The 25,848-nt window shown below is 38.1% G+C and overlaps 2 protein-coding genes across 6 annotated transcripts in view; one reads left to right on the plus strand and one right to left on the minus strand.

Annotated features, from left to right (window-relative positions):
* Positions 1-19,635, plus strand: part of ATP2C1 (ATPase secretory pathway Ca2+ transporting 1) — a 105,478-nt gene extending 85,843 nt beyond the window's left edge. For 3 of the 5 annotated variants that reach the window (XM_025200256.1, XM_025200254.1, XM_014518514.2), the window contains 10 exons: positions 944-1,114; positions 2,209-2,306; positions 3,836-3,886; positions 4,985-5,151; positions 7,094-7,162; positions 8,175-8,291; positions 9,809-9,956; positions 10,593-10,688; positions 11,391-11,532; positions 12,966-13,803. In XM_025200256.1, coding sequence (XP_025056041.1) covers positions 944-1,114; positions 2,209-2,306; positions 3,836-3,886; positions 4,985-5,151; positions 7,094-7,162; positions 8,175-8,291; positions 9,809-9,956; positions 10,593-10,688; positions 11,391-11,532; positions 12,966-13,105 — 1,199 coding nt within the window. In that variant the 3' untranslated portion in view covers positions 13,106-13,803. Of the gene's footprint in view, positions 1-943; positions 1,115-2,208; positions 2,307-3,835; positions 3,887-4,984; positions 5,152-7,093; positions 7,163-8,174; positions 8,292-9,808; positions 9,957-10,592; positions 10,689-11,390; positions 11,533-12,965; positions 13,804-19,545 lie in introns of those variants that run through there. The other 2 variants (XR_003093287.1, XM_025200255.1) reach the window with 2 other exon arrangements.
* ASTE1 (asteroid homolog 1) lies at positions 18,286-25,843 on the minus strand (the record flags this gene model as incomplete). Its single annotated transcript, XM_006020655.3, has 4 exons — positions 18,286-19,716; positions 21,387-21,582; positions 22,645-22,855; positions 25,022-25,843. Coding segments are annotated over 4 exons (1,518 nt in total), but the record flags the coding sequence as incomplete, so codon positions are not given.
* Between the last annotated feature and the right edge of the window lie 5 nt (positions 25,844-25,848).

Genomic DNA, 25,848 nt, shown 5'->3' on the forward strand with positions numbered 1-25,848 from the left:
GGACCTTTCATTTTAAAGTTCTTCATTTTTTTTGCTTATTTCAAAGTTGAGAATATAGAAATCTTTGAATATAGTTGTTTTGTTCTTAAAAATGATTAGTACAGGGTGGCTAGAGGTATGTGCTGTGCAGAATACCTGTGGACTGACATGCTAGTCTTTTATATATATTCTTTAGCTAGTAGCTACAGTGGGTGAGGATGATATACTGGCATGTTGCTTTGGATTTCATGGATTTCCTTTTTTCATCTGATGACCGTGATTTAAACTTTTTGATTGAGGTTTATTGCCCTCTACAAAGATTGATAAAATATTTATGCTAGATTGTCCGATGCATGGTATCCTACACAGGTGCAGTTAGCAGGTCTTCTATTCAGATTAATATGTGCCTGAAATAGTGTGTGTGCACAAGAATAAGATTGGTATTTTTCTAAATACCAGAAGTTTTCCTGCACATCTTTCATGTGAAAGTGACTAGAAAATATCTGTCTTTTAAATCCTGAAATAGGTAAGCTTAGCAAAGGGAACACTTGTTTGAAGACGGGCATGAAAAAAGCAGCCTATTTTAATTGCCAAACAATACCTGAACTGCAATAACAGCAACCCATTGTTTTAGGATATTAGCACCCTGATTTTCTGTAATCTAGTAGTTGAGTAAAGTAAGCATGCTCATGATGGTTAGGTTAATCTCAATGGGGATACCTAAGTGAGTAAAGTTACTTGTTCCAGAACACCTCACTATTACTCCATATACACCAGTCATTCATTTTTTTTTCAAACAAATTTCCTTGAATCACGTTATTATCTTATTAGAAAATTTCTAGTTGTGTATACTAACTTTTATTTTGGAAAGCACAGCTGTAAAAAATACTATTCTTGTTAGTAATTCAATTTTAATGACTTCAGTTTTCAAAGATAAACTTATTTTTCCCTTGTTTTCTTAAAGTTTTGGCCTTAGCTTCTGGCCCTGAGCTGGGACAGCTGACCTTTTTGGGGCTGGTGGGCATAATTGATCCTCCAAGGACTGGTGTAAAAGAAGCTGTTACTACACTTATCACCTCAGGAGTAGCAATAAAAATGGTTACTGGAGATTCACAGGAGACTGCAGTTGCCATTGGTATGAATAGACCACTTCCTTTCATTTTGACGTGTTTCATGGGGATGTCTTACAATGTGTTACTCTAAGATGAAATATTGTGGTGGTGGTTAAAAATCTGAAGTAAGGTTTGTGATGCCTGTTTGGCATGTACCGTTTGCATAGGACATAATGTGTTATGTGACAATGTCCTATGTCACATAACACATTGTGACATATATGTAAGCTGAAAAGCTGTTGTTTTAAAAGGACTTTGTAAATTTAAATAATAGTTGTTGTCTTGTCATGTCACCCTCCCCCAAGGTTCTACCTAAGATTTGAATACATTTGAAAGAAACTGGTTTTGTCCTTTTATTTTCATTTAGCTGTAATTTGTATCAGAATAGTTTCACTGTTTCACTTATAGTTAGTTTCCCCTGTGTGTATATGCCTCTCACTATTGAAACTCACATGGGGGCATGTATCCTATTACAAATTATTTCCAGCTCCCCTTTTACAAGCGACTGGATTTCAAGTTAAGTATTTTTAAACTATTAAATGCCTTACTCCTTAACCAAGTCTAGTACAGGAAGTGGCACGAAGTAAACGGGTCATTCCTTGTTCTATGGGATGGTTAGGAAACTTGGCAAAGGAAGTTGAAAAAGAAAGAACAGTATGATGTTTGTGCATGCTATTTTTGTGCACAGAGGCAAAACATCCTTTTGTTAACCTGCTCTCCTTTTTCCCTCCGTTTGCTCATTTCCTGTTTCTCTTTTAAACTCTAAACTCTCTAGGGCATGGATTATCATTTGTTATGTTTGTACAGCACCTAACACAGTGGGGCACTGACCTATTTGAGGCCTCTAAATGTTAAACTTTTAAAGCAAATAAATCTAATCAGAGCAAGTTTCATGGCACACCTTTTATTTCTTGAGAGTTTGGGTAATTATTCCAGGCAACTGATTTGAATAATGCCTATGAAATTACTGCTGTCAAAAATGGTACATTTGAAAAATGGCAGAATAGAATAGGTATACAAAATAACCTTGTATTTCCTAGTATGCTGGAAAAAATAGTAGGCTATTTACATAATTGTAATTTATTGATATAATTTATGTGTATACATCTTTTTCCAGCTAGTCGTCTTGGATTATATTCCAAAAATTCACAGGCAGTTTCGGGAGAAGAAATAGATGCTTTAGATATTCAACAGCTTTCACAAATAGCACCAAAGGTTAGTTGAAAAAAATACAGATTGTTTTAATGTAATAGAGGCATCATAAGTCGAAAAAAAATTCTTATTAATGGAGAGCTAAAAAGTAATTTCTGAGAAACTGACAAGATTTTAAAGACATGGATGAAGCAGTAAATTATCAAGTCAGAGCTTTTAGCATAGAAATACAGAAATTATGCCAGATAAGATCCATTGTCCACTACAGTTAGTGAGATTTATATCCATCTTAATTTTTCAGATTTTTATTCTTACTAATATAACTTTGGAACTCTTTTTTAAAAATTTCATATTTTTCTTTAAAGATTTTTTTTTGAGTCTTGGTAATCTTTAACCTTAGATACTCATTGTCCAAATTGTACTCATTGAACAGTTCCCTGTTTGTTTTTTCAGTTGGCTGTCTTACCTTTTTGTGTAATGTTCCCTAGTTCTTGTATCATGGGAGTGTGTGAATAAAGGTGCCTAATTTTACCTCTGTGATACCATTCATTATTTTGTGTACCATAGTAATGATCAGACCATAGCTTCCAAGCTACAAGTGGCTCTTCAAGTTTCACCTTGGGGGCTTCTGTGGTGGCTGACAAACAGCTAGCAAGCAGAATAGGAGAGGGTAAGCATGAAAATGGTACTGACCTTAGTGTACTCAGTAACTTTGGTTTTCAGTGGATCACCCAGCCTGAATGACCAAAAGTTTATGGCATGACTCTGTATACCTGACTTGAGATGCAAGTAAGAGATGCTATAAAAGAAACTGATAGTATAACTGAGGGGTCTGAATAATGTGAAATATTGTAGAGGCTAATGCTAATTATTGAATAGTATCGTGAGTAGGAGGTTATATACAGATGCCATAATCTTGAAGTGACAACTTGAAGGTCTGTCCTGCTACCATGCCTACAGAAAAATAGGTTTGGGCATGAAGTGCTGAAAGCTAGTCCAGAATTTTGTTGGAAGCTACATGGAAAGCAAATAATTGACAATATAAAAAGCAGTCAAGAAAAGAATATTTAAAAGAACCTTACTCATTCTGAGCAAAATCTTTACTAGCTGTCATAAAAGTTTTGACATGCAAGTATCATTCTACTTAAAATAGGAAATGAGCAGAATAACTTCCTAGTAAATGTGGTACATAAGAATGGGGATGGTTTCATATAGGATCAACTTAACCACTGCCTTATGTAAATATTGCCATCAAGGTGAACAGCAGGAAGTTTTGAACTTGGGAGTTTTAAAATCGGAGCTTCTCAAAAAATACAAATTCTACAGATTGTCTTAAATTTTAAAATTAGAATCACAGTACAGTAGTATTATCCTTTTTTAAGACTTTTGATTATTGAATAAAATATAAGTAACAGTAATCCAATGTCATGTCTGTTAGAAAAAAATCATTGATGCTTCTGCTCCAAATGAGATAAGATGGTAGCTTTGTTTTGGTTTTGAGAATATTTTTTTAATTTCCTCTAATTTTATTGTATCCATTTCACATCTTAATTTATCAAGGTTTCATTACCCTTTACGTATATTTTTAACAGGTTGCAGTGTTTTACAGAGCCAGTCCCAGACATAAATTGAAAATCATAAAGGTATGTTTCTCTAGAACAGTGATTCTCATCCAGGGTGCCACGACACCTTGGGTGCCTTGAGATCTTCTCAAGGGTGTTGTAGGGTGCCACGCAATGTTAGGTATGCAGATGTGATGCACAAGATAAGCCCAGAGATTTCAAATAGGAATCCATAGTGTTAAAATCATGCTGATCTGCTGTGGTCCTTCTGAGTTCTTTACAACAGAAGAATTTCTCTATTATTTTTCTGTAGTCAACAACTGAGTGAAAAGTAAGAGCTGGCATTTTTCTGAGGGATGCCTTGAACATAAAAAGGTTGAGAACTGCTGCTCTGGAAGTAGAACTGCAGGACAATATTAATAGACACTTGTTTTATAATAGTGGTTAATAATAATTGCTTTATTTCATCTGGACAACACAAATTTAATAACATGAAGTATATTTGGTTGTAAAGAACATTGTTTTCAGATATGGAAAAAATGCACTATTAGAAACCTATACCCAGTAAGGATAGAGTACTATAACTGGTTAGAAAAATAACACTTTCTCAGTTGCCAGAGGATCAATTGTGATTCTGTCACATTGCAGTTGAACTGACTAGAAACTTATGAGAATCCATATTTCTGCTGCTCCTCAGAAGAGACTAAGACATGAATTTCAAGGTACTTCTGAAATAATGCTTCAATTCTGAAGCTAAGAAAAGAAGCTGAAAGTGAAGGATCTCTGCAAAATAGACACATTTTCAATATAGCCATTTGCACAATTGGAAAAGCAACAAGAATGAGGAAATCATGTGGTAAAGAAACAATGTAATAGAAGAAGTCTGGGGGAGGGGGAATGTTAAAACAGAAACACTTGGTTTTCTGCATTTTATTTGCCCTAGCAAGTCTTTTTGCCTTTTTTTGAAACACCACTTCTGTCCATGTTGCATTGTATACAAACCCAAGTTTTCACTTAGGGTGTGATGTGATTAAAGTTGTGAGGTTTAATTGTTACTCTTAGGGATAAATGATGATTAGATTTCCAAATTTAACTCTTTTGGAACAAACTTGCGTCCCATATAGTGGTATGGACCCCAGACCATATTGAACTGACTTAAGTTTTTTCCTTTTTCTGTAGTCCCTGCAAAATAATGGTGCAGTAGTTGCTATGACAGGAGATGGAGTGAATGATGCAGTAGCCCTGAAGGCTGCAGATATTGGTGTAGCAATGGGGCAAACTGGAACAGATGTCTGTAAGGAAGCAGCCGATATGATCCTTGTGGATGATGATTTTCAGACAATAATGTAAGTTTGTCTGTAAATATTTGCATGCTGGAGAAAAAAAAACCCAACCCCAAAAAAGCCTTACCTTGAACTACAAGTGAAAGACTTTTTTTTACCTTTATGAATTCCTGAACAAATAAAGAAACAGTATCTTTATCACTCATTGCCTGGTACTGCATTCTAAAACATCAGAATGTTTGTTCTTTTAATTATTTTCAGAAACTTGGGTTTTTTTTCCCTTCTGATCGGGTTACCTTGCATTAGCAATTGGGTGGCTTGTCAGCAAGAGTAAACACAATGGAGAGTTGTATAACACTTCTGTTCTTATCTGCACACCAAATATTAAAAGAAACTATACAAGTCTTGGGTGTTGCTTATGCTAGACTATTAACATTTGGTACTTTTGCTGCTGGTGTCACCACCACTAGTTGTGTTAACTGCTAGTGTAGGTGGGGTATCAGTTTAAGTATAATGTTTCTGGTTGGCATTATTACTACCACAAATGGAGCTGTAGGGGTTAAAAACAGGATTGAAGTGGATAGCTGGGACACAAGAAACAACACGGCTTTTCAGGAGCAAAAAATCTCATTGTGAAATGTAATTGATCTATAACTTTTAAATTTTTGGTTGTGGGTTACTGTTAATTGTTTTGTGGTTAATAATTCTAATATTATAAAAGCCTAAGCCTGCCTTGTTTTATTCACGCTCTGATTGGCTGACAAATAGCCAATCAGAGTGCGAGCAACCGTTTGAACGGGAGCTAGTGGTGTGGTGGAGTGCTGCCATAAGGGTGGGGATACAGGGTGGGGTGGGGCGAGGCCAGCTGTGCTGGCCTCACTTCCCCTGCCCTGCTCCCTGCAGGTGTCAATGATGGAGCAGAGTGGAGGGGGGAGGGAAGCGAGGCCACTGGAGTTGGCCTCCTTTCCCACCCCCCCCTTTACTCCTTGCAGGGGGAAGTCGGGTCAGGATGCTGGGGGGGGGAGGGGGGCAAGGCCATGGCTCTTAATTATTAACCTGTTAATTGCACAATATCTGTAACATGTAGAGGGGGCCCTAGACCTGTCAAGATTTACCTTCCAAATAACACAACTTTTCTCAGGCTCCTTTCTCCTTTGTATTCTCTGCCTGTCCTTCTGTTTTTTTATGTTCTTCCCAATTTGAGAATGTGACTTTTAAGAACATAATGTAATTCCCATTAAGACTAAAAAAAGTAGAAGAAGAAAACATTAGAACACAGCTCCAGGGCTTTAGCTATTTTTATATAAATTCTATTTGTCTAATTTCAGCCTTTAGGTATGTGCTCCTGAAAGAAAAAGGCATGTACACTTGATATGTCTGCAGATAAATATTTGCAGGTTTTGCTACTAGTTTCCTTTAACCAGCTAAATTATCTCTTTTGCATTTCTACTTGCTTGTAATCCTTCAGAGAAGAAGGATGGGGTGCTATGGCTTTATTTAGATAAGAAACCTGGAGTTAAACTCACCTTAAGTAATTCCCAACTAACTTAAAATCATTCAAGTAGGTTAGCTCAATGTTTACTCCTACCCTAGAATCTTGGAATTCTTCACACTTATTATTTCTTTAAAGAATAGATATTTAGTTGGCCACACAGCTTCTAGAAATACCAGTCATGGGTGCAAATGAGATGAAAACATCTTTCAAGGATCAGTTAACTCTGCCTGTAAAGTGATGTGATATCATTTTTAATTATGGCCCCTTAATTTAAAAGTCAAATTATAGCAGAGCTGGAATAAGAAACTTTACATGATTGATAGAAAAGCTGGATAAGTGTGACTCTAACTGCCTGAGTGGAATAAAAACCCTGGTAAGATTTTTGTGAAATTTACTTACAATGCAATAAATGTCTGTTTTGTAATTTATTTTTTCACTGTGTCTTACAACCTTACCCTATGCTTGATTCATAGTATCCTCATTTCCCTTACTTTTATTTTTTAATTGCAGGTCTGCAATTGAAGAGGGTAAAGGGATTTATAATAACATAAAAAATTTTGTTAGGTTTCAACTGAGCACGTAAGTTTGCAATACCATTGCCTTAAAAGCTTTCAGTTACTTTGTAAATGCGTTGAATTTTATGAAACACTATACAGAAGAATACACAATAAACAGTAGTATAGATTCGACAAAGATTGGTGATGCACTAGATTAGATTATGGAAGTTTTCTAAATATTAGTTTAATTTAACTCAGTAGAATTTATGTTGTCATTAAAGCAGTGTAGTTAATAACCAATCCTCTCTTTCTGACAACCCCCTTTGTTATTATGGAAAAGGTCAAGATTTGATCAGGCTAGTGGGGGAATGGCCACCCCTAGGTTAGAGGGACTATACCCTTTGGCACCAGGGCCATTTTTTTTCTCTCCCTGCCAAGAGCACAACCCATGTGAAGGGTGAGGGAGCTCCACCTTCCCCTTTTGATCCACACTCCAGTCTGATGGGTGAGGGAGTTTCTTCTCACCAGCTTCCTTCCCCTGTGTATAAGCAGCACTGATCATAACAACAGTCGCTTTTAGTGTTGACCTTTTTTATCTTTTGGAGGCCTTTTTTCAGAAAAAGGCCAACTTTCTTGTGTGTTGCATTAATCACCAAAATTATTTTCAGATTTTAAACTCATGTGTCAAGATGAATCTGCTAGTTCAGGGTTGGTCAACCTGTGGCACAAGTCACATGGCAGATTAGGGAGGGGGCATACTTTATAGTGGCAGATAGGGCAGAAAGCAGAATAGTAGACTGGATAGGGAGCATAAGGGAGGGAGCAGAAAGGGCAGCAAATTGGGTAGGGAAAGGGGGTCAAAATGGTACTTGGAAAGGGTGATGGGTTAAATTGTGGCAATCCTGTCAAAAATGTCGATCCCCATTGTGCTAAATGATCCCCAAGCTTTACCTTCTTATGAGTTAAGGTTACTTTTAGTTTTGATTTAAAAACCATTTAAACTTAACACGTGATCTTCAACACTTGAAGTGTTGTTTCAACTGATCTTCAGGAAATTGCCATATTGACAATAATGAAATGGCTTTTCTTAACAGGAGTATAGCTGCATTGACTTTAATCTCACTGGCTACATTAATGAACTTCCCTAATCCTCTCAATGCTATGCAGATTTTATGGATAAATATTATCATGGATGGACCACCAGCTCAAAGGTAAAACTATTTATTTTCACCTCCAGACAAGGATCTGTAGCCCGTTCTAGCAAAATAAAGAATGCCATGATCAGGGGAGATGGATTTCTTGTGTGTGTGTAATCTATAAAGCATCTAAGCTTGTGTATAGGAAAGTGATATTTTAATTGGTATATCCTAAGACTAGAGCACATCTTTTACCTGTGTAACTTTGTCTATCATATTGTTTGTGTTAGAGCTGTATGTTGTTGCCCCTTTTCAATGCATGTCTAATGAAGGTAGGGGCAATGTTGGACACTTTTAAACTAGTATCTACAGTATATTGATGACACTTAAGTTTTATATCCTTCCCCTCAAACCCAGCTTTTGTTTCAGTTCTTTCTCAATGTCTGACTGAGAGTGACCAAGATAAAAATGAACTAGCAATAAGTTAAAAATTGATTAAAAACTAAAAATGCTCTTCCTAGCCAGAAAGGGTTTAGAATAATCATTTTAAAAAATCATACTTTTCATGCCCCACTACTATGACCACTATATCATTTTATTTTGTTCTGATTCTTGATTTCAAATTTGTGTTTTACCTAATACACTATCAGAAGTTCTGAAAATCATGGTAGCAATGCTATAATTCTGTCTGACTCTTGATCCAGGAGTAAAATCCCATATGAGTAGATGCATTACTCCAAAGAAAATGGATTTTATTATTAAAGCTTCCCACTCAAAATAGTTGCACCCACTCCTGTTTCTTCTGCCTTTTAGGCAACAGGATGTGGGCCTTCTTCCCCCTACTAAACTGCCTCAGGCTGTACCAAGGCAGTGTCTAAACTGTGGGGATAGATTTTACCAAACAGAAGCAGGGATGTTATCTTTCCATTGTAACTGGTGTTCAGTGGTTCTTTCTCCCAAGAGTTAGGCATTGCATTTCCAGAGTTACCACCTGAGCCTGGTGGTGGAAGGCATCTGAACTGTTTTGCCTGTTAACCATGATGTCTGGCACTTAATCGTCCACAATGGAGTTAAACAGCAGAGGGCTTATGGCTTTAAAAATAGTATTTGCTAGGGGAGATTTGATTGAAATTGGTTGTTCTGGAAAAGTATACTTTGTTTTAAGTTCACTTTCTCTTTAGTAATTGATCTACATACATGGCGTATGAAAAGAATGTGAACCATTAGTTCTACCTGGCTTGGAGAAATTGGATTTATTGTTTAAAAACAAACCTTTCAGCTACAACATGGATGGCTTCAATTTTTAGAAAATATATGGTAATAGGATGTAAGAGATTTTTAACATGCATGTGATAAAGGGAAATACTTCATTATTTAAGTACTGTGCAAAGTGCATAGACTTTAGACTGGGATTGCAAATACCCTTCTAAATGAGGCTTAGTCTGTAAACAGAACATGTAAACATTGTTTTCAGAAACATTTAAACATGATGGTTCTTTCTAAGTAATTTGCCGCTTCTAATTAATATGTCCTATGTGGTAATAAAATAAAAAGACTTCTAAACTGTTTTGTTTTGATTTTTTTTTTTTAAGTCTTGGAGTGGAGCCTGTGGATAAAGATGTTATTCGGAAGCCTCCAAGAAACTTAAAGGACAGCATTTTGACGAAAAACCTGATTGTTAAAATACTTGTTTCATCAATAATTATTGTGTGTGGAACACTTTTTGTCTTCTGGAGGGAGGTACGATAAATAGATGCACAATAAAGCAGGAACAGATTTCATTTACAAAAACCAAGGATTCCTTTAATTTCTGCAGTTACATTGTGAATGTGCATGAACTTTTAGTTCCCAGAGGCAGTTTTACTTATGACCTAAATTGTTGCAGGCCGATTTAGAGAGAAGTGTTTCTACAAGATGGCTGAAAGGGAGAGCAATAGTAGTAATAAGTGTGACTTCTGGAATTCTCAAGCCTTCCTCATTTCCCTTCTCTCTGCCTCTCTCAACGCTTTTTTCAAATATGCTTATCATTCTGAATCTGGAAAAGTTTGGGTTAAAAAATCTCTTGGAATTAGTGTTCTAAAATGGGTATGCATTTTCCCCTCTTTTAATGAAGGAAGGAAGGAATTGGAACCTTTCTTTAATGGATGATATCATTCTTGTACTTTAACCATGTGCATAAATGTTTATAAAACTGGAGCTTTCAATTACAACATGAATTTTAGACTATTCATGAAATGTATAAGGACACGTGTGAGTGCTTGTTTATATAATTCACTAAATCAGATTGTGGCCAACATCTTTAAATCATTTTAGTAGATATGTTTGTTAGGGGCTTATGTATACTAAAACCATTTCATTGCTTTTTCTTGTTGACAGCTAAGAGACAATGTCATAACGCCTCGAGATACAACCATGACCTTCACCTGTTTTGTATTTTTTGATATGTTCAATGCTTTGAGTTCCAGATCTCAGGTATGTGGCCTGATGTTTAACACAACCACAGTGACGTTCTGGCCATTTACATTGTAGCTATACTTTTTCTTGGTTGAAGATGTTCTTATTTCATTTCTAGGTTCCCAACTCTTTTTGCAGACTTAATTTCTTGTGGTGTGAGAGAGCACACTTAACATGTACTAATTAGCTCAAGATTTACAGGTCTCACTTGGATTTTCTTAAACTGCAAGTCAGCATTGGCTTAGTTTAGGTAACTGCTGCGTGAAATCAGAAACACTATACACAAATACAGTGGATTTGTATGGGATGGCTTGGATAGGGATGATCCTGTCTGAGGCAGGGGGTTAGACTAGATAACCTCTCAAGGTCCCTTCCAGCCGCATTTCTCTGTAACTACAAATCATAGGTCTACAATAACAGAAGCAAAAAACTTGATTTAAAATTAGTGTTGGCCTAGCTGTACTGTACTATGCTTTTAAAAAAAATGTAATAACATGATTAAATATCAGAACAGAGTTGCATGCAGTATTCAGAAGCAAAATGTCATCATCTTGTCTTTAAAAATTTTTTTAAATTCCCCAAGTCTGAGTTCTAGAAAGGTAACCACATCTAGAAATAGACTTTTGCATTGTGTGTTTCATTGCAAATAAGTAAGGTACTGAGTCTTCAGATTTAAAATTGCAGATATAATAAAATGTATTATGTCTTTTCAATTTGCAGACAAAATCTGTGTTTGAGATTGGACTTTGCAGTAATAAAATGTTCTGTTATGCTGTTCTTGGATCTATAATGGGGCAGTTACTGGTCATTTACTTCCCTCCACTTCAGAAGGTTTTTCAAACAGAAAGCCTGAGTGTCCTGGGTAAGAAAAGTCTTCCTTTTCTATATTGGTACTGCTCAAGCAATGATTAATTCAGGGATGGCCAACCTGCAGTACATCTGCCACTGGATTAATCCATAAATTAGCTGACTGACGGTTGTAGAATACTTTTTATTTTTTTAATTCATAAGTGAAATAATGGTGCAGACCCTCATTTTGTAAGTCCTGGTTAGTTCTCTTGCAGAGCAGTGATTAAATGGATATGGTGAGATGCACAAAACAAGTAGATAAGAACCATATTATATTGGGATAGGCAAAACCAAAGTACTTTTACTTAAGGAGAGAATTTCTGTGTTCAAGAACCTTGTCTAGAAATTTCAGTTTGTTGTGACTAGTTAAAATGTTTCAATGGCATGATTTTGAAAGGCTTCAGTTTTGCCAGTCATCACTTAAATATTTTTATTTTACTCTTATTTTTCATTCAGAGTTGTTACAGCTATTTCTGCTGTTGTTTGTTGGAGGTAAAAATAAACTATCTCCAGTAGAGTGTACTTTTCATTTTTTTTTTTCTTTCCTTGATGTAGTGTTGACTCCAAGAAGCTGGCTGTTGTTCAGAATAGTATCTAATTGTATTGTTTAAAAGAAAATACTTTACTTTCTAGCAGTACATGTTAATACCATATTTACCTCAATCCAAGACTATTTCAAATTTAAGACAACCTCCAATAATTAGATGCTGTGTATGGAATGTTTATAAATTGGTTATAATTTATTGGAGAGCTGTCTTGAATTTGTTCCCTTGCTGCTACAGTGGGGAAAGCAGAGGGATAGGTAGTTTGGGGAACAGGAAGCCCTCACCACTTCCTTCCCTGCTTCGGGTGCCTCCCCACCTCCCAGGCTCGGAGCACATACAAACTCCAGCCCCTACCCAGCCATACAGCAGTGTCTTGGCTGGCTACCGCTGCCTCTAGTGTTAGAGCCCTGTCTAACACTAAGCAGTGGTGGGGGAGCAAACAAAGACTTCAGGGTGGATGGGCAGGCAACTGCTGCGTCTCTGGTTCTGGCTGTGACCTGGGCTTGGAGCCAGAGTTCGAGCTGCAGCAACTGCTTATTGCGTGGCCCCTACCCCCTCCCTTGAATCCAAGACAAGAGGCTTTTTCCCTAAGATGACTGGGGAAAAAATCTCGTCTTGGATTCAAGTAAATATGGCAGTTTCTACATATGCAATATGAAATGCCTGTAATAGATTAATATATCATGTCAGTCTTCAGTTATTTTGGAGTAGTAGCTTGTGGACGTTAATGTTTGTCCTGCAAAAAATGACTTTTTACATATTCTGAAAAAGCTTATCCCTAATGATTAGAAAGAAATATCTTGTCATGTACTTCAGAACAAGTCACGCATGGTTTAGTTTTGGCTGTCTTTCTTCAGCCTATTACTCAGAAATTAAAAACAAATCCAACTGTCTCTTCCAGATTTGTTGTTGCTTCTGGGTCTCACCTCTTCTGTGTGCATTGTGACAGAAATCATAAAGAAAGTTGAAAGAAGCAAGGAGAAGATCCAGAAACGTGGAAGTTCTTCTTCATCCTCTTCGTTGTCTTTTCTTGATGTATGATGCATATTGCATTCTTTTGTTTGCAAACCTAGGGATTGCTGTCTAAGGATGTAGGCGAGAGCAAAACAGAATTGGAAGGATAAAGAAATCCCAAGGGCTGTTGACAAGTCCTTTTATGTTTCACTTACTAAAGATGAACATTCGTATTTCAAGACTGTTGAGAATTTAACTTCCAGTTGTGGGAGTAACAAAAGAAATTATGCAACTTTGGTAACATTTTTCTTCAAACCTAAATTTACTTTTGAGATTGAATGGAACTTTGTAAACTGTGGGGGGAGTTACTTTAAAGAGAGATGTCTAAGCCTGAGTCCCACCTTCTGCACTTAAGAGGTATAACTGTATAAAAACCTTACCTTAGATATAAATATTTTAGTTTTGTTTTTATTTAAAAAATATTGTATTCCTTTTCTCTAATGGTGGTGGGGCTTTGTTACTAATACAAGGATGAAATTAAATATTTCAGAGGCATTCCATTGGTTTAGAATTTGAGTCACAAGAGTGCCATATTTCAGCTACTGTATTTATTTACTTTATCCTGCAATGTGTAAGCAGCTCAAGTACCTTGTGCTACAATTTTTTGTATCCTAAGTTTTTTGCACAGGATGTGACCACTGTCGGATCACTGTTTTTTCTTTTCTTTTTGTGATTGAAAAGCCTATACTGCAATTTGAAGTAAATGTTTGCTTTTCTTAAAATAAGTGTGGTGTCTAAGCCAATGTTTTGAATGAAACCAGCATTTTACTGAAGTATCTTGTTTGTTTTCTGGCCTCTCTGGAGAAATCAAATTCCAGTTTTCCCTCTCAACATGATAATGATAGCACAGGGATTCTTGCTCCTGGGTACCATGAATTTCTGATTTTTGCACCCCTTGAATGAAGCTGAACTCCATTTTCTATCTCTGCTGCTACTTAAGGAAATGCCAGAATATTTCTTTTTGCCGTCCGGTTTATAGTCAGCCAAATTATAGAGCAATTCTTGGAATAGAACGTTTCACCAAATTGCCTCAATATAACCAAACTAGTGTTAATTTACAGTAATGTCCGGGCACTTAATTACCTTAGTTCACTACAGCTACTTTAACAATCACATAGTTTGTCCATCCCTGTACTTTAGAGGTAGGAGAAGTGATTGGATATTCAGTTGATTCCTTCCCCCCCCGCCCAAATAAATATAAATAACACTTTAAATAGAAGATGTCTAAAGAATAAGTGCTAGGTAGAGAAAATAATTGCTTATATCTACTATGTTAGTGTGCTGCTTTCTTTCTGGATGTAAGGAATTGTGGTAATGAGAAGTTATATTTGATCATTTAAGACATGTCCAGATCAGCGTGCATATGCAGCTTGCAGTGCTACAGACCCCTGTGGTGCTGCGAACTGCACACAATGTGCGTGCAAATGTTCACCATGCTAATTTGCAGCATGGTGTGGGTTGTTTTGATACTGGGTGGTGCCAGTGTCAAAAAAACTGCCAGAAAAAAGCGGGGCGTTGCACATTGCAGCAGTGTACACTGCCCTAAACAGGAGCCTGGCCAGCCAGAGCCATGCTCTGGCTGCTAGCCAGGCTTTGTAGGCCTGGATCACTGCTGCTGGAGCCCCTTTGGAAAGGCTGCGGGGGCCAGCCCAGGTGATGGCCCCAGCCTTTCCTACCCTACCCTACCTCATGTGCCAGTGTGTGCGTGCAGGGGTATTCCCTGGGGACAACTAGCAACAGCACAGATGTCAGTGTTAGTTATCCCTGGGGAAATGCACATTCCTTCTGTTCATGGGGACATGCCCAGCGTTCTTGTTGCGGAGCCAGGACATTTTCCTTGTCACGTAAGTGGTTTCAGGGACAAAATTGGTAGTTATAATGAAGCTTCAGGGAAAAACCGGTCCATTCATTGCCACAACCCTGAACAATATTTTTATTTTTCAAGGCTTGACTAATCAGAAGAATGAGGCAAGTAGTTTTTTGGTGATATCTCTTATTGGACCAACTATATGGTCGGGAGACATTAGACAAGCTTTCAGGCACAAAAACCCAAGGAAGGGCACTTTGTATTGTAAAGCTTGTCTAATGTTTCTTCCAACTATACAATTTGTCAAATAAAGATAACACCAAAAAATCCTTGCCTATTCTTATATTTCCTGGACTGTCACAGCCACAACAATACTCTAACCCTATTACAACATGTCATGATGAAGACATTCTTAAAAAGAGTAAACCCAAAGGGAAGCCAGAAGAAAAAAAATTAGATTGGGCTGAAGTGTGAACATTTAGGAAAATGGGGAAGGTAGAAGTCAAAGTATCTTTAATATATTGTGTGTATTTGAAAAAGTAACCAGAGACTACAACTGCATGTGTGAAAACTTTGATGCACACTAGAAGAACAACCAATAACTGGCCATTGCCTGTATATCTTAAAAGCAGGAAAAAAACAAATACCTCTGGTTGGAGGGGAGGCGTGAGGCCAGACTAAAGGAAATATATTGCTTATTCAAAACTGGAAAGTAGCCTGAATTGAGACCAAATTCCTTAACTACAGGAACCTAAATTGAAGCACTTAAAGTTAGCACCCTGTTGCTCAAAAATGAGCACCTAGAACAACCATTTAGGACCACCTGTGGAGAGAAGGGAGAGGTTTTCCTTTTGCACACTTACCAGTTTGAGATCATCTGAAGCAAAAGGTGAATTTCCATCCTCTTCAGTTCAGGTCAAGTTCCCTCCCTTTCTCCCCCTAATTACTCAAAAGATGGTTGGAGAGCTCTTCTGGATCTTAAGATGATGTAATAAATATATTCATTTTATTGATATTCTGAATAGTGATTAAGCTTCAATATTTTTTTAATGAAGGTACACAACATTCAGTTCACCTGGCTTTACAGGAGGTAGTTGCATTTTGAAATGGGAAATGCAACACTTTCCAATATTGAGTTCTTTCCTTTGTCCTGTCAGGAGTCGTATAGTGCTCACAGAATGCTTTCTGGTCATATTAGGAATCTTTTTCAAATGTTAGGACATCTGGCTGGTTCAGGATCTCTCCTCTGAATTTCAACCTGAGTGAGCTGTAGGATAAAACTGGCTAAATGGTTCTGACCCCTAGATCCTGAGATTGATGCCACTATTATAAGCAGAAAAATATGGACAATACATTGCAAAGAGATTGAGTTACTATAAACTGTTTAAACCAAGGGTGCTGAGTCCCTGGCATATGGGTCACTGTTGGCCCACTACACTGCCCAAGGATCAGGAACTATAATGCGGGGGGAGCGGTAGCAATTACCACCACCCCTACCCCGCTGCCAAAATTCCAAGCCCCATATGGTTGAACTAGGGCCAGATCAGACCATTGCCATGCAGCTAGATTGAGGTTCTGGCCCTGCCCGCCCTGCATGCTGGATCAGGGCCACCAGCCAGATCTGGCCTGAGGAAGGACCTGGCATTGCCCATCTGGCCCATGGGGTGAAAAGGTTGGGCATCATTGGTTTAAACAAATTCCAGTTACATATTTTGTGAAATATGTATCATAATCCCGACAATTCATTAGTAAAGATTTGTTTGGAAAGTGATTCTGCTTACAGAAACTTCTTAATATAAAAATATAAACATGTATCTGAATATAAACTTTGCCTACCTGACAAACCTTAGTCGCACAAGAATCTTATCAGATGCCCTAAACCTTGCTAAAGCCAAAATACCTTTGTAAGTAACTTTTTAAGATGCACAAGTAGCCTTTTTCCTTTTCTCAAACCTTTAATGAGCATGAATATTTAGTTTTCTTGGGGTTTCTTTTCATTTTTATAAACAAATAATTGAATTGTTTGGGACTTCAGCTTTATAGGATAGTGTTTACTTTGGATATGCAAAACACCTATAAGTTATCAATTTGGTTGAAACATTTTTAAAATGCAAATTTAAACAGTACACCAGATTAGTTCCATTCAAAATTCTTCATCAGCTTTATAAAATGTACACCCTAATTTTATTTCAGTGGTTTATTTAAGAGACATTTCTCTCTTTCTCCAAACCCAAATAGCTCAGTCATGTGTGTGTGAAGCTCTGGCTGTTTTTTAGACAGTGCATTGAGATTATCAACATAAAACTACCTAGAATCAACTTGGCCCTACACCTCCTAGGGCCAAATCAGTTTTTACATAGTCAAAAAGACTGGACTCAATAAGATCTGTGCCTGAGTGAGCATTTTGAACTCATGAACTTAAATTAAGGTGTGAATTTTGCAGCTTTGTCGCTGAGTGGTTTGCTATTGTTAAGAAAAGAAATAGCATTCAAAATAGCATAGAATGGTTAACTTTCTCTAAGATTGCACTTGGGTGCCATCTGCTAGTAAGTTACTAAAAAACAAGGTAGGCCTTAGGCACAGGAAGAAACTTTTTTACAAACTTTCTGTCTTGCAAGTAGTCCTTTCATAAATCTAAACAGTACTACGTGTTTCACTTTTTTTTCTTTTCAAACAGCTTAATGCAATGTTTATTTTTCAGGAATGTGGGCATCTGAAATCCATATCTGCAACCTGCAAGATTTAACAACTGAATTCTGTGTGCAAAACATTAATTGCTAAGCCCATCTGGCTCAAGGGATACCTGTCTCCCAGTTCTATGCACAGTTCTTTATCACATGGGCTCCTTAGGGTGTTTTTGTTTTCAGAAAAGAAAGGTGGCTTTTGGGTTTTAGTAACATCCTTGGAGTAAAATGTTTGACAAAAGACTGGTACAGATTTACAAAACAGTTCTCTCTCTGAACCTCATTTTTTCATGTTTCCAATTAATGGGATTTTGTTGACAGAACTTAAAACTTCTTAAACCCATCTAGTAAATATTTACCAAGTGTAAAAATGTTATATGTAAGCCATCAATGTTACTATGTCTTATAGCTATTGCTTTATAGAAATTGTTACTCTTGAAGATCAGGCTGCTTAAAAGCATGTAAAAATCTATTTTCTGGATAACTTTCAAACAATCTATCCATATACTTAGGCCATTGAACTCATAAGAGCAATAATGGATAATCATCCATCAGGAGGAAAATGCAATACAACTAATGCATCAATAACTTATTGATGTCCTGTGACTGACTTTATTTTAGCCTGATCAACCTCAGATCTCTGTGAAAGAACCACTTTAGGCTGAGAATTTTTATCTAGAAAATAAATGTTTCCCGAAAAACCTTTTCTAGAAACTTCACTATGAAAAACAGTCTAGGAAATGGGAGTGAAAGCACAGAAACAAAGATGGAGCAGAAATCAGAGGTGCTTGAGATCTGGTGAGTACTGGATAAAGCCCTAATGACAGATGCAGTTAATAACTGAAGAACCTCTTAATTCTGAGGAAAAGAGATGTACAATTAATACTAGCTTTTATTGCAAAGGACATATTAAAATATGATTTGTTCTTACGTTTATGTGCATGGAACTGACAATCTCAACTGAGAAGTATAATGGGTAACTACCTACTGAAATGCTAAGAGCTGTTATCTAGATAATGTCGCTTCACGTGAGGTACACCAAACATTCTCTATTGAATGCCAAGTGCTAAGACAATTATAGTTCAAATATTTAACATTCTTCTTTTTAGAGCCTTCAAGGAGGGAAACTTTGCTTGCCAATCTCTTAGGTGGTAACAAATACTTTTCAGGGGAGAAGGGAGAAAAGGCCATTTTGTGGTAGCTCTCAGTAGTAATAAAATTCCGTATTTCTTTTTTCTTAAGCAAAACACAAGGAGAGAAAAGGCATAGGTTCCTCTCTGTCCTCCCATGACAAGGTAGCAGTTGGAATATCACCTGCAAGGTGCAAATGGCCTGACTTCCGCTATAAGTCAATGGAAGTTAACCTCAGTTGGCAAATACAAAGCAGCATTACTTGTTTTTCATTACAATGTAATTTAAGTCAGCATCCTCTGACAAGTTAAAATTATTTAAATATGTACCTCCAAAGTGAGCTTAAAATGGGTTTCCAGTGTGTTGTAAAAGATTTTTTTTTTTTTCCCCCTGGGAGGGAATTGGAGATAAGGGAAGAACGTAATCTTAAAGAGCCTGGCTTTGAAGCTCCAAACAGGTTTTATTCCTCTATTCTTGAGGAGTTCGGATACCTGTTGATTACTTTTAGAAAGCTCCAATACCTTAATATCTACAATTAAGGAAGTTGTAAGAATATGTAATGTTTACTGCACAAAAATCCCTGCAACAGGATTAATTCTAAAAAAGAAATCCAGTTTGGATCAAATTTTGTGAACAGGCCAGTCAAATTCTAATACAATCCATGCACTTCAGCATAACTGTTGCCCATTCGTGCAGCATTAAAGATCATTCCTTGCATGTGTCATCATTAGTCTTCCACTTCAAGTAATGCAAATCTATTGAGATCATGTAAAGGCTGAATTTCCATTGTTACACACTCACTGGTAGTCTCTTCCTGATTAGTTGCTTTCTTCTTTTCCTTGCAGGATTTAGACTTGGTCTTCTGAAAGAAGTCTGAAGGTACAGCTGATTTAACAGTATGTAACAGATCAAAATAAAGCTTGCCTATCTTTGGAGACAGGCTAAGTAGACTTTCTGCTGAGGGCGATGACTTAAGCTCATGACACAGTCTATGCACAACGGTTCCACTATAAAGCCTGGTCAAAGGAAGAAGGAAGAAAATATTTAGAACCTTCTATTTCTATATCCATAAATCTAGGAAAAACATGCTGCTTAATTAAATTGTTTTTTTTTTATTTAATTTAAGCCACAATCTCATCCATGATTTATGCTTCTCAGCTATGCTCCTCTGAAGAATGATCGTTTAAGCCAGGGCTGTCCAACTGGTGGCCTGAGAGGGGCCAGCACATGGCTTGTGGGCCCCTTCAGCTGCCTCTCCCATTGCTGTGCACCACTGTTCAGCCTGCACAGTGCGACAGTGCAGGGCTATGCCCTGCTGGTGTGGCGGGGAAATCCCAGGAGGGCTCCTCCTGGTGCTGGTGGGAAGCAGCAATCCTCCTGGGGGTCCCACTCCTGTAGCATATGGCCACAGCTGCGCTGAAGCTAGTCCTTATATAAGCTTTTAGAAAAGCTGGCTAAACCAATGCGACAATGTTCTATTCAAATCTAAACTCAGTATGTGCATGATCACATGGCAATTAATAGGTACAATACAGATTTTTAAAAAATAGTCTTTTGAAAACAGTAAGCAAAATGTAGAAGTCCTTCAGATGACAGCTACATTTTTTATAAATTAAAATGTTTGTATTTGATCAGAAAAGCTGGATTATGTTACCATTTAGTTGCTGAGAATTTGGGGACATTATTCATATCTTCAAGTTTAACTGCGCTGTGAACACTACATGTGAGCAAAGAAATATTTTTAATTTACAGACATAAAGGTGAGTAAGATTATGTGAAGACAAGAATTATGTCTCCACATTTAACAAGTTACAGAACATATTGGACCCCTAGAAAGAGAAACCATTTCCCAGCATGTTGAATATTGTTGAGGATGCTGAATTTAAGTAGAAAGCTAGAATAAACCTGTAATAAGATTTATATCCAGATAGGGCCCTTAAGTTGGATATAAACCCAAAACAGATGCTAGAAATAAGCTGTGAAAGTATTTATGCTATCAAGTGTGTGACTATCCTGCAATACGTCGTATAAACCATACTGCTACAATGCAACTGCTTAGCATCTCGCTGTAAAGTTCCAGATGATTTCCACATGCTTTTTAAAGTTTAATTCTTTTTCAGATTTTCAGTTTGTACCTTTATCTTCACAAATTACTTCTCCGCTCATTCTTCCAGTTGTTTGCCCAGTTTTTGGTACATGCTACCTGAAAGGTTTTAATCTCCTGAATATTCTTGATGGCCTCACTAAGCATGTGGGAGATCAGGCCTTAAGCATGCGAATTTTAATGTCACATGATTTCAGTCACGGTAATCTCTTATAAGGCAAAGTCAGAAAGAGCCACTATATTACATAAGTTGACAACCCATTACAGATCACCCCATATTGCCTGTATTGAAAGAAAACTGTTTTGCTAAAACATTTCAAAGGCGATTGTGTTATATCTTTGGTCAAAAATGTATGCAGTAATTATGAAAAGCCGATGTTGCTGAAGCATTAGAAGCTGCTAGCATTTATTAAGTGTCAGAGTGTATTATATAAAAGAAGATAAACTCTTACAACTTCAGCAAATCTATAACCCAAGGAGCTTGTAAAGGCACAGCAAACGTAACACGAGATAACAAAGGAAATAAGATGGAAGAGGGGCATTATACCTGCAACACTTCATAACTCTGTTATGCATTCTTACCTAGTTAGGTCTGGCTCAGGGAGAGGAGATGAGAGTAGCTGGTTGAGATACAATCCCATCTGGAGACAGCACTGCCACTGACAAAATGTGTGGGCTGTGTCTAAATCCAGGTCTGTATTCTGCAGTTTCTTTTCCTTCCATTTCAGAAAATGGTCATATGCTACCTTGTTGTCTTGAACATGGAAAACCTCAGGACCTAGAGTTTGAAAAGACAAGCAAGTGAGAGTATTTTGGAGACTTCTGTACATTCTTCTGTGATAGATATGTATAGACCTCTTGTACTAATAGTTGTATATGTGAGCCTTAGAAGAAACTGTATTATTCAAAATATCTTGAATTGTTATTGCTGAAGAACCAAAATCTGTGTGTCTATTGAGAATTCAGTCATCTTACTTGCTCACTGAGTACAAGCACACATTTACATGAGCTGTGGACCAACTTGAAAATAATTAAAAGGGTCCCACCTTTTGCCAATTAATGAGAAACAAATGGAAGCTGTATTGTCCATCCTCTCTAGTCCATAACTCTACCTTGGCATGTACTTGCTCCCTCAAATCAGGGATTCCTCTTAAATCTCAGGATGGCAAGTGTCACTTGGTGTCTTTATAACAAATGTAACTATTTCCTCTCCCTGAAAGAACAAAGTTCTCACAGAAATGGAAGAAGTTCTGTATTTAAAGTCTGTAAACTAATCGTGGCTTCCAAATTAGAATGCATTGCCAATAAGATAGGCAGACAGACAACAAGAGTGCTTTCTGTAAGTAAAGGTAAGTTTAGCAAAGATTCATATCTTGGTAACAAAACTTTTCCTATAGGAAGCTGCACCATTTTTTTTTTAAACATCTGCATACTAAGTCTGATGATAAACCTTTACCCCTCCTTGTAGCCCTTTTAATTTTAAAGTCCCAGTGCAAGCTTTACAAAGGCAAACACCACCTCACAGGATACATGAATATTATGTATCCATTTAAAGAGGCACAGAAAAGTTAGGTGACCTTCCAAACACAGGGTGAATTGGAAACAGAATTGAGTTTCTAAATTCAAATTCTTCAGCTCTCAACTGCTGGACAGAACCTTGTTTCTGAATAACAATGTAAAACATTTGACTGCTTAGGATGGAGTATAAGTTATTGTTCATTTGTATGGCTGTGGACAAGTTAAGAACAAATAGGGAAAAATTATAACCAGGACACAGATCTGCATGTAAACCAAGCATCTAGAATGAAAGAAGCCAAAGTTTAATTCTTTGGAGACCTACCAGGGCTACTTGTTGTCCTCTGCAGTTCTCCAAATACAATTCCCAGAAGTAATGCTTTCAAATGATGCAGTTTCAGTATAGGTTCTGAATAACGTGTCCAATAGCAGGTTACAGCAAGAGGGAGCTGCAAGTGGCTGGGGATAGGCTCTAAGATGCTAAATTTCACTCCAAGGGTTTCCAACAGAAGCTTCAGGCGATCTGACATAGGGACCTGCAAAGCAGTCACAGTTTTGGATAAAATAACATGGACATTTTGCTGCATCTGTTTGCACCTAGATTTTCTTTGAAGTCTCTGCCCCAGTTCAAATAACTTATTTTAGTGTTAAACAGACAGTATTTTGTTTGATCACTTTTTGTTAAAAATAAGAAAACACTTTACTACTGAAATAATGTAGAGGACTTTTTTTTCTATTTACCAAATTTCAGAGATTTTCTGTGCAGTGCATACTTTGGTCAGGACATGGAATCATTAAAAGAAAATGAGGTTGATGTTTTGTGGTATTTACTACGTAAGGGCTAGGCTTCTGAAGTTGAAGTCAGACGTAGGTGCAGAAATAGGATTTTAAAGAAATATACATATTAAAAATATGTCCCCTTTGTTCATATACCTACGTTAGAGCTGAGCACACTTGAAAAGGTCTAGTTACCATTGCATATTTAAGTCATTCTGAGCAGGCCCCATCCAAATTGGACAGTGGACTGTTCAGTCTGAAATATTTCAGGGGTCTGCACTTGTTTCACTTGTACTGTAGGAGCCCCACTTACTATAAGTTTTGGCTCATATAGTAATTCTCGACCAGGGTGTTGCAGCACCCCAAGATTTCCAAATAGAATCCATAGTGTCAAAAACATTCGGTTGCGGTTCTTTAGAACTGAAAAACTGCTTAATTTTTTTCCATAATAATAAAGTGAAAGCTAAATGCTGGCATATTGTGAGGGGTACCTTGAGTCTAAAAAGGTTGAGAACCAATGAGCTAATAGATTAGACTATTTTTTAAAAGACCCTATAGAAGTGCAGTAACACTGGTGCATATATCAGTTATACAGTTCTAAAAAAATTATATTACAAAAAATGTGTCCTGATTTAATAAAAGACTAGCATGCTTGCATATACACACCAAGGCCAGATTAAGGTGCTGTAATATCTGTATTGCTTTGGAGGAGGGGGAGTTTGTGGGTCATGAACAGGTATCAAGTTCAGGTCTTTTATATTGATAGCATATACCCAGCAGTAGACCTAAGTAGCATTTATAGTAGGCTGCTATAATTTAGGGAACAGTTACTTGCTAGTGGAAAACACATTTTGCCAGGATGGTTAAATAAGTCAATGCACTGCTGTAAAAACAGATTCAACACATTCACTCTGAAAGTCAGAATGGACAACAGGTAAAACCTGGGCCTACAGTATTCAAGATGTGGATTATTTCCAGTTTGCCCAGGAGCAACCTTATGTAACCTCACAATTAAGCATCTTTAAAATGGGTGTGGGAAATATTTCCATTCCTCTTAATGGCAAGAGTTCTGAAGACTTGCTTCCTAATAAAGTGCGCAGAATTGGCACCTTTAATCCCAGAGCTCAATCTACAGGTTTCCTGTGGAATTTCAACCCCAGCATAGCTTGAAAGGCAGCTTCAGTTGCTGCTTTATTTGGAGCTGTACAAGGAGCTGAAACAGTTGGAGCTTTTGCTGTGAAGCTCTCCAGTGCAGTCTACTGAGCATACATAATGGATTTTTCTGAAACGTATATAGTCTGACCAAATCCAAATGAGTTTTTAGGGGGATGGAAAGACACCTCTAAATCCAAGTCTAATCTTCCTGCTTCCCCTAAAAAACAAACACCCCCCCATTCTTGTTCCTAAAGCTCTGGCCTACAAGATTGGTTTCTGAAGGCTTATATTCAAATTAAAACAGGAGTTATAATTGAAAGTTTGGGACAACATTAAATATGGGCAGTACAATCAGTTCTGCCTGTACTGACAAGTATTGTCAAAAAAGAAATATGTAATATGGAAGAGAGATGCAGTCTCTTTGATTCTTGCAAACCAAAGATCATGAGTCTAACCATTCACTAATGAAACCTGGTAGTTATCATGAGCAATGCATAGGGAAGGGGCTATGCTGGGGGCCCCCCCCCCAAAATTTCTGTGCTTAAAAGTTGGGTGTGGGACTGTAGCCTGGCTGGAGCCAGCATTCAATGGTTGCCCCCCAGCACAGAGTAGTGCCCCCCAGCATCAACACTTATTACATGGTACGGTCTTGCTAACAACAATAACCAGTATATCAGATACACAAGGTGGCTGACTTAGGTGGCAGATATTTTCTTCCTTTCACTTGCATAACATTATTATCCACAACATCTGCTGCCTTAGCCATATACCTCAGTTAACTTGTCCAAAGGGAGATGGTCACTGCAAAACGACACAGGCAGCACTGCAATCTGAACAAATGTTTTCTTAAGGGTTTTCTGGAATCTGTCAAATTCCTGAACAACTGGCAGCTGCGCAGGCAGCTTCGCTTCTCCGCAGGTTTCTGAGTCCTGGCCAGCATTCAGAAGCAACCCGTAGATCACCTGCCGGATGGGCAGCGCCACGGTGTGAGCGCTCGGTCTTTGCATATTCTCCACCTGAACGTGGAGGAACGTTCGTCTGAGGATCAGAGCGTCTGTCATGAAGGGAGACAGGTCACCTCTTGCCAGGGCCCGGAGCATCCAGTGGGGCAATTCCAGCTCCCGGCCCACCTGTGACTCATAGCTTCCGCTCTCAAAGTAGTCCTCGAGGTTCCCGTCGGCCCGTTCATACTGGTCCAGGGAGGCATGTAGCAGCTCTCTCACTTGCTCCCTCTCGTGCTCTGGGAGATGGCGCACCACGCTGTCGACTGCCTCGGCGGGGTTGGCGAAGCCTGCCAGCCAGCTCAGGAGCCCACAGATTTGCCCGTGTTTCCTTGCCCCCCGGCGGCGACAGCAGCTTCGCGTGGGCAGGCGCGCTTTGCAGAGGAAGGTGTCGAGGGCCGGCAGGCGGCCGTGGTCGTTGCCGCTCAACAGGGCGAAGAGGGGCAGCAGGGCCTGGTCGAGGCGGCCGAAGTGGGCGCACAGCTTGTCCGCCGAGAAGCAGCGGGCGGGGATGTAGCGCTCCGGACTGTCTCCGGCGATGTCCCTCCACTGGAAGTGGCCGAGGGGGCAGTAGCCGGCGGGCAGGCGGCAGGTGC

The sequence above is a fragment of the Alligator sinensis genome, unplaced genomic scaffold, assembly GCF_000455745.1.
Source record: "Alligator sinensis unplaced genomic scaffold, ASM45574v1 scaffold54_1, whole genome shotgun sequence".
In the NCBI taxonomy this organism is placed as follows: domain Eukaryota; kingdom Metazoa; phylum Chordata; order Crocodylia; family Alligatoridae; genus Alligator; species Alligator sinensis.